Source organism: Neomonachus schauinslandi, chromosome 1, assembly GCF_002201575.2.
Source record: "Neomonachus schauinslandi chromosome 1, ASM220157v2, whole genome shotgun sequence".
Lineage (NCBI taxonomy): Eukaryota > Metazoa > Chordata > Mammalia > Carnivora > Phocidae > Neomonachus > Neomonachus schauinslandi.
In genome coordinates this window covers 101,389,857-101,403,109 of record NC_058403.1, presented here as the reverse complement: position 1 = coordinate 101,403,109, position 13,253 = coordinate 101,389,857, and the positions used below count along the sequence as shown (strand labels likewise).

The following is a 13,253-nucleotide window of genomic DNA, read 5'->3' as shown; positions in this document are numbered from 1 at the left end:
GGCTAAGGTCCTGATCCCGGGGTCCTGGGATCGAGCCCCACATCAGGTTCCCTGCTCAGTGGGAAGCCTGCAACTCCCTCTCCCACTCCCCCTGCTTGTGTTCCTTCTCTCGCTTCGTCTCTGTCAAATAAATAAATAAAAATCTTAAAAAAAAAAAAAAGTAATGTAATCCTAGGCGCTCCCACTCTAAAAAATCAGGCTTTTCCACGAATCTCAAGGGAAGAGTTACTGGACAGTAAACACTTAGGATGTCCTTTCCCTTCATGTTTGAGGTATATTATTCATTGTAAATTTGAGTTTAGAAAAGAAAGGTAAGAAATCTACCACAACACTAGCTCACAGTGTTGAATATATCCCCACGGGGTCAGTTTAGAGCAGGGATCTGAGAGATCTGGACTTGCTAGAATGTAAACTCCATGAGAATTCAGCCTGTGTTATTTATTGTTCTATCCTCACTGCTTACAACCGAACCTCAGACATACAAACTGAGTATTTGCTGAACAAATGAATCCAATAAAGAGAAGGGTAGACGGAGAAGTCAGTAAAAAAGAGATAACAAGAGGTGACCGATGACCTTAGGTAATGAAAAGTTGTCACGGTCCCTATTTCTCTTAAAACTTCTTTTAAAAAAATAAAGCTTAATTGAGATATAATTCACACACCATACAATTCACCCACTTGAAGTGTACAATTCAGTGGTTTTTAGTATAAAGTTGCACATAAATCACCACCATCTAATTCCAGATCATTGTCTTCACCATAAAAAGTCTATACCCATTAGCAGTCATTCCCCAAGACCTGGGCAACTACTAATCTACTTTCTGTCTCTATGAATTTGCCTATACCAGATATTTCACATAATTGAAATTACAGAATATGTGATCTCTTCTGACTGGCTTCTTTCAGGCAGCAAAATACTTTCAATGTTCATCATGTTGTAGCATGCAGCAGTACTTCATTCCTTTTTATGGCAGAATAGTATTCCATTGTATGCATAGCCAACATTTTGCTTACCCATCATCAGTTGATGGACATTTGGGTTGTCTGGCTTGACTATTATGGATAATACTATAAACGTTCATGTACAAGTTTCTGTGCAGACACTTATTTTTAATTCTCTTGGGTTTATACCTACGGGTGGGATTGCTGGGTCACATGTTCTGTCTAACTTCGAGAACTGCCAAACTACAATCCAAGATGGAATGCACCACTTTATATTCCCATCAGCCATGTAGGAGGGTTGCACTTTCTCTACATCCTCACCAACATTTGTTACTATCTTTTTGTTTACTTACGTTTGTTTTCATATTACTAAAAAACCTATCCTACTAGGTTCAAGTGGTATCTCATTATGGTTTTGATATGCATTTCCCTAATGAGTAAATAATGTTGGTGATATTTTTTATTTACTGGTCCTAATTAAGCTTTTTCATCATTTGGGGATAATACTGTTACTGTTTTAAAGCTGGAGAACAAAAGGAAATTGGGAAAAATTATTTAAAACATTAACAGAAAAAATGTGAACACTCTGATATAAGAAGTTGGAGTAAACAGCTGATCAACAATGAACTCAATTCTAGCTATACTTGTAATATAATGAACTTCCCCACATAATATTCAAAGGCAAAGTAAGGAACCATTGTACATCTATAGCGAAGGATGCTGCTTTATAATTTTGTCTTCGGTAAATTTTTTCTTCCTTTCTTCTTACTCTATCATACCCCTCATTCTTGTGGCAAATCTGGGGGTTAAGTGAAAATACCAACATCCCTCTCTAACACACACACAGCTTGTGCTGGCCAATCACAGAACCATATTCCTCTGCCCAAAGTGATTAATTCAGGCGTAAGTATGCAATCAAATCTTGATCAATCGTCCCCAGACTTTCACGAGAACTCTCACTACAATTAATACCAGTTGTAGCCCTGGACTTACTGGGTTATGAAAGCTAATGCTTAAACTAATGTGAGGTGGGTTTCTGTTCTCTGAAACATAACTACATAATATAAAATTCAGCTTTTTCAGCCTAAAGTTATCTGACTTAACTTTTAATACTAATAATCAACATGATGAAGGAAGAGTTTAGGGTATACTTAAAGCCACTGTTCTAAAGAGAGCCAAAACATACTGGGTTTCATAGTTACTAAAGAACCAAGAATAATGTAACAATTATTTGAAAATATTAAGACTGTATTTGCTTGCTTTTCTGGACCAGCAACAGCTGAAAGTGACCACAGAGGACCACCATAAAGAGGCAGGATGGGTGGCAAAGAGGACAGGGTCATTTAATACAACCAAGTAGACGCTACTTGTAGAAGCTATCAGGATACAACTACCATTAACTAAACAAATTTATGTAATACCTACATTAAGGAATCACAAAGACATGCTATAAAAACTAAAACAAGTATTAAGAGTGGATACTGAGCAACTGAAGTTTTCATAAAATAGGAAACTGAGATAGAATATGACTTGCTTTTTAATATTAAAAAATATGTCTACCACCAAATTATGAAATCCCACAAAATCTTAGGATTCTGACTTTTGTTAATAAAAATGTAGTAAAATTCCAGGTTTTTCAGAACACATTATTGAAAATGTAATTTCTGTTAGGTTTAATGTAAATTAAATTTAGGGCAAAAGTGACAGCTAATAAAATTTTGGTCTAACAGTAAATAAACAGTAATAGAAAAAGCTTAGGTTTTAAGTAGTTAAGCCACTCTTGTACTACCAGCATGTCTATGACCGTCGTTTTTCAACACAGGTACTAAACAGTGTGAATCAAAACTACTTTCTGGTTAAATTTACAATCTTGTGGAAAAACAGTTACAAAATACTTACAACCAGAATTACAGAAATGAAGTCAGAAACTAGTAATTTTGCCACAATTTGGTTGAAGCACATAGGAGAAAGGCTTATACTTGAGTGCTAATGAACGGAAAAGGAAGCCTTCCCCAATTCATGTGATGTGATCTGAATTATGGTACACAGTGGTACAAAAGGAAGAGCAAACAAAATGTTATTCTGACAGGGAACGCAAGGGGTTATTTGGATAATGAACGATGAAGCAAGCTGGAAGAAATAAAAAGAGCCTCCATTCACTCTGTATATACTATATGCCAGGCACTATTAAACATTTAAATGGTTTAGAGAGATTTAAAAAATAAAAATAAAAAATAAATGGTTTAGAGAGATTAACTTCCATAACTATTAAATGGAGGAACCAGGGTTCAAATCCAGGCGTAAGTGATTCAACAGTCCATGTTTTTTAACTGTGATACTATAAAGCCTTTAAAGAGCTTTTATTAAAGTGACGGTCACCTCTTACAGAAGAAACACTAATAAACAAAGACAGTGGTTCTCAAAGCGTGATCAATAGATCCCTGTGGGGATACTGAAACCTTTTCAGAGGGCTCGCAGATCAAAACTATTTTCATATTACTACTAATATTTATTATGGTGCTAATATTTGCACAGCAATGAAATGCAGTGGGTAAACTACTGGTGCTTTAGCATGAATTAAAGCAATGTCATCAGGCTGTATGAGTACTCACTGTATTTCAGGTAAAAAAAAAAAAAACAACAACAACAACAAAAGGCCAGTTCATTCCACTTAATGTCCTTGATGAAATAGTGAAAAATTACCTTTATTAAAAACCTGCCTTTTCTTTCTAAAATTTTGTGATAAAATGGGGATTACATATAAACTACTTCTGCAGCATATCCACTTCTGCAGTACGATGACTGTCTCAAGGAAAAAGTTTCTTATGATTGAGTTGCAAATTGAAATACCATTTTTTCATGGAACACCATTTTTACTTGAAAGAATGACTGACAGACAAATTATGGCTATTCAGACAGTATCTGGCATATGTTTTCAAAAAATGAGCAAAGTGAGCTTATGGCTTCAAGGGAAACAACTAACGGTGTTTCTTGCTAATGATAAAATTTAAGCTTTCAAGTGAAAATAAGAATTTTGGAAAACCTGTTTTTACCACTGTGAGCTTCACAAATTTCCAATATTTAAGATTTTTCTGATGAACTATTTGGTGACACTCATTGCCAATAATTGTGAATTTTCACTGTATAAAAAAATGTGTCAGCATTTGCAAGATCAGCATTACTCTGTGAACTAATATTTTCCAAATGACCAATACATGCTGTTACAAAATCAGGCAATGGCAAAAGATATATTCCAAGTGCAAGACAGACCTATAAATTTTAACATAACAGAGTATGAAAGGCTCACTGATGTGGCTTAAGAGTTCATATTACAACCAAACTTTAAGAAACTATTATTTTGTGGAGTTATGATATGGTATCAAACAAAAATTTCCATATTTATCTGAAGAGGCTATTTAACACCCTCCCTCTCCAACTGCCTGTGTGAAGTTGGATATTCTTCATATACTTCAACCAAAGCAATTACCATAAAAGATTGAATTCAGAAATAGATAGGACAATCCAACTATCTTTTCTGGCCAAACATAAGAGACCTCAAAAAAAATGTTAAACATGGCCATTCTTTTCACCAAGTTTTTTGGGTTTTAGAAAATAATTTATTTTTCATTAGAAATTTATGTTTATATAAAATGGCTTCATTATTATTTTTTGAGTTAATATTTTTTAAATTCTTAGTTTTAATTTCTGAAATGATAATTTTTTTTTTAGAAGATTTTATTTATTTGACAGAGAGAGACACAGCCAGAGAGGGAACACAAGCAGGGAGCGTGGGGGAGTTCTGGAGAAGCAGGCTCCCCGCCAAGCAGGGAGCCCGATGTGGGGCTCCATCCCAGGACCCTGGGATCATGACCTGAGCCGAAGGCAGAAGCTTAATGACTGAGCCACCCAAGCTCCCCTGAAATGATAAATATTAACAGAAACCCACAAACAATGTTCTTTGAGGGCCCCTAATTTTTAATAGCATAAACAGGTCTTCAGCCCCCAAAGCTTTGAAAACTTCTGAACTAAGGCCATTAGAAGCACAAAAATATTGTTCTTATTCAGTAGGTGCCATATAAAGATTGTTCTCACATTAACTGTAAAAAAAAAAGGGAGTCTCCCCTAACCCTGTCTTTTACTAAATCTAAATGGAAAGCCTATAAATGTTTCTCTAGAGTTTGAAGTCCACAAAAGATACACAATTTCCAAAAATCTCTCTGGGAGAAAAAGGAAACACTTACTGAATACCTATTATACCCCATGGACTATGCTTTCACTATAAACTTTTAAGCAACTTGAGACCTGTGCATCAAGGCTGAAAGAAGTTAAAAACAAGTAATATGGTATGGTATAAATATACAGACTTTACTTTGGACACGTACCTGAATTAAAATCATTCCCTTAAGTGTGATGCTATTAAGTTACTTAACTCTAGGGATTTTTCTTCTATAAAATGAATAATTCCTATTATTAGACTGAGAGAAATGAGAGTTCAATTAAAAGCACATACAATACGTGTTTCAGTGATAGTTCTCTGTTCCAAAACTAAACCAGCAAGTACCAAAATCATCATTCAAGATTAGACTGGACAACAAACTCTCATTTCAGCATTACAGTCCTTAAGTAGATGAATGCTGCTCCAGAAAACATTTGAAAATATTTTGAGGACCCACAGTAACTATCAGATATTAGAGATCAATGCTTAAAAACTACCTACACATTTTTCTAAAGTACTTTCATTCTTTTAAAGTTAAATCACTCCTACAACTCTTCCCAATCTTGTATATATATTCATTTGACATACTAGAGACTATGAAAAACGGAGACATTTTGATAGCTCAAAGAAAATTATCAATGAAGCAATTCTTTAATTGACTGCCTTGTAAAACCAAAAAAGCTGGCAGGAAAGCACAAAAACAATTATTTAATTCCTAACTATACTTCTATCAGGTATTTCATATCGTCACATGCTTGGACTATTATATGAAAAATTAGACTGTAGTTATTTTAAGTATAGTAAATATGTTCCAAGATTTGTGATGAGAGAGGTCAGTGTCTAAAAGTTAACAAGACTTAATAGCTTAACAATGCTTTTCACTCTGTATAGTTACAAACTACCAAAGCCATTTAAAAACAACAAATTAGCTGATCAATTTATTAAACTCTTGCCAACCAAGCAACTGTTTTTTTTCCTAAAGTTCAAGCTCACTGCATACTTTATGTTGTGTGGACAATCACAAGTTTCCAGTCATTTAATGTTTTATTATTCTTTTATTTTTAGGGTAAGTCTTTTTCTTAAAGTTGTGTTTTTATATCTAATTATTTTCCAACATTTTATGCTCTATTAGAACTTGGATACTCTCAGAACTTCTATAAAAATCACACAGATTATTGGAAAGTCTACAAAAGAATCCCCCCTTTACTTTTAAAACATAAACTAGATGAGCTTTATTTGCTCTATTCTGACAAATATTTTATTTGAAGTTTGGTCACTGACCCATTTCCCGTGTTGCGTTCAGGGTACCCTTTCTGTGGTTACTTTTCTCAAAGTAATAATGATGATCCTCTACCACACTGCAAGAAAGCAGCCAAGCCTTGAATATCATCTGAGAATTCCCATAAATTATTTTAAATGGATACTGACATATGCCTTCTTTAATGCTTTTGTGTTTCAAGAACTTAGCATGACCACATTTTGGAAGAGCCAGAATGGCAGACTGATAGGTAAGAATGATTATCATTTTGAAAGCTCTGAATCAGTTTCAACTTCTAACACTTAGATATTATGACTTTAGAAGGGCCAACAGTTCCCTGTGGTCAAACTGCTCTTCAATGAGTAATTATAGAGCTCTACGTTAAAAACTTTCCCCTTCAATTATAAGTTAAATGTAACTTAAGCTCTGTATGGACACAGAGAAAAAACAAAGAGCCAATTGCAAACAAGGGAGTAAAAGAATCAATTACAATGAATCCTATTAAATGACCCTAACGCCCAAGCAGAAAAGCTAAAAGTGATAAAATGCTCAGAGAACTGCTAGCTAGGCATCTTCCTAACATTAACCCATTAATTTTCACAACACTCATGAAGCAGATGTCAAGTACCTCTACTTTAACAGATTAAAAAATTGTTAAGACTGAGGGACTCTCTCAAGGTCACAAAGTTAGAGATCACCAGATTACACTAAACTCTAGGACTTTGTACTCTATTTCAAATCAAACAATGTTAGATCAAACTGAAAAATGGTACAATTACCTCATTCTATATGTTGTTCTCTATCTGTGCTGTCCAATAAGAGCCAATAGCTTCATGTGGCTATTAAGCAGCTGAAATGTAGCTAGTCCAAACTGAGATATGCTTTAAACGTAAAATACAAACTGGATTTTGAAGACTTAATATGAAAAGAATATAAAATAACCCAATTTTTTTTACATTGCTGATGTTATATTGGTATTTTGGATGTACTGGATTAAATAAAATTCACTGGACAGCAATGGTCCATCCTTTTTTTTTAAGATTTTATTTATTTATTTGAGAGAGAGACAGCAACAGAGAGAACTTGTGGGGAGGAGAGGGAGAAGGCGGCTCCCCACTGAGCAGAGAGCCTGACACGGGGCTCCATCCCAGGACCCTGGGATCATGACCTGCGCTGAAGGCAGACGCTAAACCAACTGAGCCACCCAGGCGCCCCAGGTCCATACTTCTTTACAAAAACCTCCCAATGAAACAGATGTCATCATTAAGACCTAAACCAAAAGCAGTACTTTCTTAGATTCTGTTGTAGCAAAACATAGTAACCATATTTGGAGGGGACGGTTATGGGCATATTAAGTATTCTGAGGGGCACAGCCATATATGAAATTAATAAATACACAAAATAGGCCATTCTGGTGTTCTCCAAGGATGATGAAAGAAGTTGCTATCTCATTACAGGTATATGTGACTTTGAATAAGTGAGGAGAAAGTACAATTTCCATTAGAGTCATGTTATTTCCTTAAATGAAAATATCCCTATTCCTTTTGTACACCAGGGTTACCAAAGTCATCAAGGATGCCCATAGGCACTATAAACGTCTCAAAAAAAATCTGGTTAATGTGTATTTATAGTTATTTTTAAAAATCATTTATTATATTGTTCTAATGGGGTCATCACAATCTTGAGTAAACTAATAAGAAATTCACACTAAGAGGAAACACCAATTTACCAAAAAAAAAAAGGGGGGGACCCCTTTAGAACAGTTTGGCAGTCCCAGAAAATGTTACACATAAAGTTACCATATGACCCACAAATTCCACTCCGCAGTATATAACCAAAGAGAAATGAAAACAGGTCCACACAAAAATGTGTACATAAATGTTCATAGAAGCATTACGCATAATAGCTAAAGAGTGGAAACAATGCAAATGTCCATCAACTGATAAATGGATAAACAAAATGTGGTATATCCATAGGCTGGAATATTATTCAGCATATTTTTCAGCCACAAAAAGGAATGAGGCACTGTTATATTTTTGTTACGTGTGTGAACCTTGAAAGCATTATGCTACCTAAAAGCAGTCAGTCAAAAAAGATCACACATTATATAACTCCATTTATAGGAAATATCCAGAGTAGGCAAATCCAGACAGAGAGTAATGGGGAACAGAGATTGCTCATGAGTTAGGATTTCTTTTTGGAGTGATAAAAAATTTTCTGAGATTGATTGTGCTAATAGTTGCACAATTATGTGAAAACACCAAAAGCCACTTTAAATAAGTGAATTGTATGGTATATGAATTACAGTTCAATGAAGCTGTCTTAAAAAAAAAAATACAGCCAGAAATGTAGGTGGGGGGAAAGGATTTGAACTTTCCAAGCATCTAATTGCTATTTTGGGGGATTTTGTAATTTGTGGTATTTATGTTTTTAAATTTTGTAATTCTTTTCATTCTAAGTACTGATATTAGTAAAAAATTTTCTTCATCACATCATTACACAACTAGGTAAATTTAATGAAAAAATCATAAATTGTACATTTAAAGTGATCTAACATTGTTTGATTTGAAATATAGCATGTGAATTACCTCAGTAAAAATGTTAAAATTTTTTCATTAAAAAAAGATCACAGGGTAATGTTTCACATTAACCTTAAAACAATCACAGAATTAAGAACCACAGCCCCAGATATTTAATAGATCCTCAAACTATGAAACCCACTAAAAACAACACAAATTACCTTAGAGATTGAATGGCGTTGTGAAAAGCCCAAAAAATAGTTACTATCTCAGTCAAGCAAATGCTCAAAGTTCAGAAACAGGTGATGGGAATTTCAAGATTTTAGGATAAAAAAGGATAGAGGGACAATATAAAAAATACTACTTGGCCACTACTCTTTTAAAAGCTAAACTCCTGATTCAGATACAGGATCCAAGTACTTAAAAAACAAACCAACCAACCCGATTTACCTAGACTCTTAAAACTAAAGGGAAGAAGTCTTCTATCAAAATTCTGTGATTTGTGTGTATGTGTTTTACCCACACACCTCATGTAGCCTAACAACCTCGGGAAAAGCTGTATCGAAGATACTGCAGATTTTTTTTTTCACCCTTTTAAAATAATAAAACGTGATGGTGCCATTCCATAGCCCACCCCATCCCCCACTACCACCACCAGCAGGTGGAGGGAAAGGATACTGTAGACTAGAGGATGACAGCTTTGTATAACCCTGTGGACTTTCTATATAAGAATGCAGCTGGTGGTCTCTCAGGAGGGGATAAAGAGATTTGTGTGCAAGCTGAAATAAGGGGTATTCTTTGCCTGGAAGAGGGCACACCGTGAGCCACATCTTGAATCAGCTATATCCAGAGTAAAACACAGGCCGCTGGAAGGCACTGTTAGCATCACCAGGATGGCCTCTCACGCCGGGGGTGTTTTTTTCAACGGAGAAGTTGACTCCTGTAGTTTGGATATTGGGGGGAGGCAGGGGTAAAGCGGGAGTCGGGAAGACCAGAAAAAATGCCTTTAAGTGGAGACGACTCGGACCCCGCAGGGGAAGTTCCGAGCCCCACTCGGTCGCCACACACTCGTCCCCGCACCTCCCACCGCCCTCCTCGCGGCGCCAGACGTCGCGGCCCGGTGGAAAGCCGGAATCGCCGCCGCAGTCCGGCCGGGGCAGCGCGGCACACGCACGCCTCCTCCGCACTCGCCGCGCCCGGCCTCCCAGCCGCGCGGCCCAGCCCCTCGCCCCCGCGCCGGGCCGGCTCCCCGGGGCAGGCCTAGGCCGCGTCGGCCGTACCCCAGTACCTCGCTCCCGGGCGGAGGTGGACCAGGCCCGACACAAACTTCCCGGCGCGTTCGCAGAGGCGTCACGGACGGGCCGGCCCCCAGCGCCATTCTCCCGCGGCCCGGCGGCGGCACCCGCCCCTACTCCCCACACTCGGGAGTCCCGGCGGAGATCGGCCCGAGGCCCACAGCCCCCACCCCTCCGGCGCCCCCGAGTTTACCTCCAAGTCGCGGCCTTTGTTCTTGAAATTCTTGAGCCGTTGGTTGTCCAGTTTCTCGTTGTCCGCCATGGCCGGGCCGGTGACTCCTTCCCCCGCCCGGGCCCCGCGGGATCCGCCCCAACCACCACGCCGCACCGACACTCCCAGGAACCGGGCCGCCGCCTGAGCTGCAATGCCCGCCGCGCCGCCGCTTCCTTCCTCCTCTCACCTGCCTCCGCCGCGGCCTACTCCTCCTCTCCCCGCCCGCCCCCCCCGCCCTAACCCCAGCGCGACCGCAGCTCGGGCGAAGACAACTGCGGGGCCGGGCGGCGGCAACGGCGGCGGAATGTGCTGCCGGCTGAGAAGGGGGAGGCAGCCTCGATCTGAGGGCCCCGGAGCCGCGACCACGCCCATCACCGCCAGCCCAGTTCTCCGATTGGCCAACCAGGCTCCGGTGCGCTCGACCAATCAAAAAGGACGATGGAGAGCGGGGGCGGAAGAGAAAACGGAAAGGGGAAGAGAGCAGCGTTGGGAGGAAGGGCCGGAGGACTGGAAGGCTGGGAGGGGCGCGGCGGGGGCAGGGCGGGGAGCGACCACGTGCCTGCCGAGCGACCGGGAGGAAGCGAAAGAGAATTGGACAACTTGAGGGGAGGCGGGGAAGGGGAAGGAGAGGCCCGGGAACGAGTTGGTTTGCTCTTGCCGCGCCGCCCCAGACCTCTGTTCCAGAATGGAAGCGGAGTTAAAGTATTTTTTTTTTCTCCAGCGCGCCTTCTCTTCTAGGGCATTGCTTGCGCGCTCCGTTGGCTTTACAGGAAGTAGGAGCTGCACCTTGGCTCAGTCCCGGTCCGGGCACGTCCGCCCCCTCACCCCCCAAGGTCCATTCCCAGGCTGGGGGTTCCCGCCGTTTGAGGGCCGGGCCGTGGGGTTTGGACCCGCAGGGGTGACGTGCGTCCAGGAGTCGCAGCGGAAAGCGAGAGGGACAGTGAGTGGAAAAGGGAAAGGACGCATTAGGCAAATCTGATTCATCCCTTCAGACCACGTCCCCGCAACAGGTAGGAACTTGGGAAGCGCTGATGATCCGGTGATGATACCGCCTTTTAGGTATTTCGTTTTAGAAAGTTAAAGAAGTTACTTGGCCACAAAGTACTAACTTCTGGAAGGCGGGGACTGTGGCACCTGACATAATAATGTAGTATTGTAACTGTTGAGAAAGAAAATGAATTCCTAAGGGTATACATTTCTATCAGGAATATTATTACTAGACGCAGAAATAACAAGCTACCAAGGAACGTGTTCAAATATTTCAGAAAAAGGGGGAAGGAAATGGTTTAAAAATATATTTATCAATTAATAGCTCCTCAAATATGCACGAAAACGAAGTAGGCAGCAAAAAACTCATCGGAAGGAAAGGGGGCGGTATAGGAGCATTGGGTGTGTTTAAAATTTGGCGAGGCATGGGGATTTCTTTCGGGAACTTTTACTCCTCGCCCGCCGCCCCCTTCCCTCCCACTTCCTTGATGATATATATACCTTCAAAATTCTCAGTACTTTGTATACTTTCAGCCGCCTAGGGAAACAAGCTGTACCTGGAAATAATTCACACTGAAGGTTAACTTGAATGTAAATTCATTGCCAATCTTAAAATAAAAATGAAGTTCATTCTAGATCCTATTCTCCAAAGAATAATTGAAGTAACACTGCACACTGGAGCACTGATGTTTTCAAAATAAATTTAGGATAAGAAAATTCAGTTGAAAAGATGGAGTGTGTGTGTGTGTGTGTGTGTGTGTGTGTGTGTGTGCCATCATCACGGGTTTTTGTTATGAACAGGATTCTAGAAAAATTACAGGTGAATTCCCACCCTATGATTAGAAATTATCCTGTCAACATGCATGTATAGACGAATATTTTGTACTTCTTGGTATAAATTCTGTGATAGCTTTCATGGTGAAGTTCATAAAATTGTCTATCATCCTATGTGATTATTTCTCCCAGCTACAACTGGTTGTCTTTGGTAGTTAAACAAAAACTTGAGTTTTTCTGCAGAATACCCCTAAGAGAAGGGTGTGATCAGTTACCCACTGAGAGAGATGCAGTACAAACAGGAAATAACCACAAAATGATTGTTTCTTTTATTATTATTATTTAATGTCTTTCTAAGGTCTTTCTCCCACTCTAGACAGTTAAGTTCTCTGAAGTCAAGGAACATGCTTGTTTTGTTCTCTAATGTATTCAGCACCTAGTAGTACTTTGTATACGGTATACACTTAGTGACTATTTGTCAAACATAGAACCTGAATCTCAGCTTCTTTGAATATATGTTCCATAAGTTAAAAAACAAGCCAACACTTTTTGATTAAGAATGTGGATTAAGTTGTTACTGCTTTTAATTTACACTGGGTCCCTTCTAAGAATTCTTAATTTTGTATCATGCTTATTCCAGGGACAAAGTTCAGGGAGTAGTTCAGACATAGGCTTCCCCCAATATGTTTAAAAATAGTTGTGACACACTTTGCAAAGTGGAACAATTATCCTTAATTATAATGCTTAGGTAGTCTGTTTGCTGGCCTAAATTTTTCATTTGAAATTATTACTCCTGTCCTGTACTTCCGGTTCTTCCCAGATAAAACATATATCAGAAGGTTAAAGAAGTTCTTCCAGGAGTTGGTAATAGCTCTCTATGCAGATTGGCCACCTAACTGGCAAGATATGGTAGCTCTAACTGTAGTTAGGAGATTTCAGAAATTGAACTTGCTGAACTAAGGAAGTAAATGGCAGCCATCAATACCATTTCAACAGACTTTTTAACAAATGTTTTTTGTGTTTATGAAATATAGTTATAATTAAACTA

At 39.2% G+C, this 13,253-nt stretch overlaps 1 protein-coding gene across 2 annotated transcripts in view; it reads right to left on the bottom strand.

Moving 5' to 3' along the window:
- KPNA4 (karyopherin subunit alpha 4) overlaps nucleotides 1-10,771 on the bottom strand; it is a 58,263-nt gene extending 47,492 nt beyond the window's left edge. The window contains exon 1 of one of the 2 annotated variants that reach the window (XM_021702581.2): nucleotides 10,424-10,771. In XM_021702581.2, coding sequence (XP_021558256.1) covers nucleotides 10,424-10,492 — 69 coding nt within the window. In that variant the 5' untranslated portion in view covers nucleotides 10,493-10,771. Of the gene's footprint in view, nucleotides 1-9,753; nucleotides 9,880-10,423 lie in introns of those variants that run through there. The other variant, XM_044920193.1, reaches the window with a different exon arrangement.
- Between the last annotated feature and the right edge of the window lie 2,482 nt (nucleotides 10,772-13,253).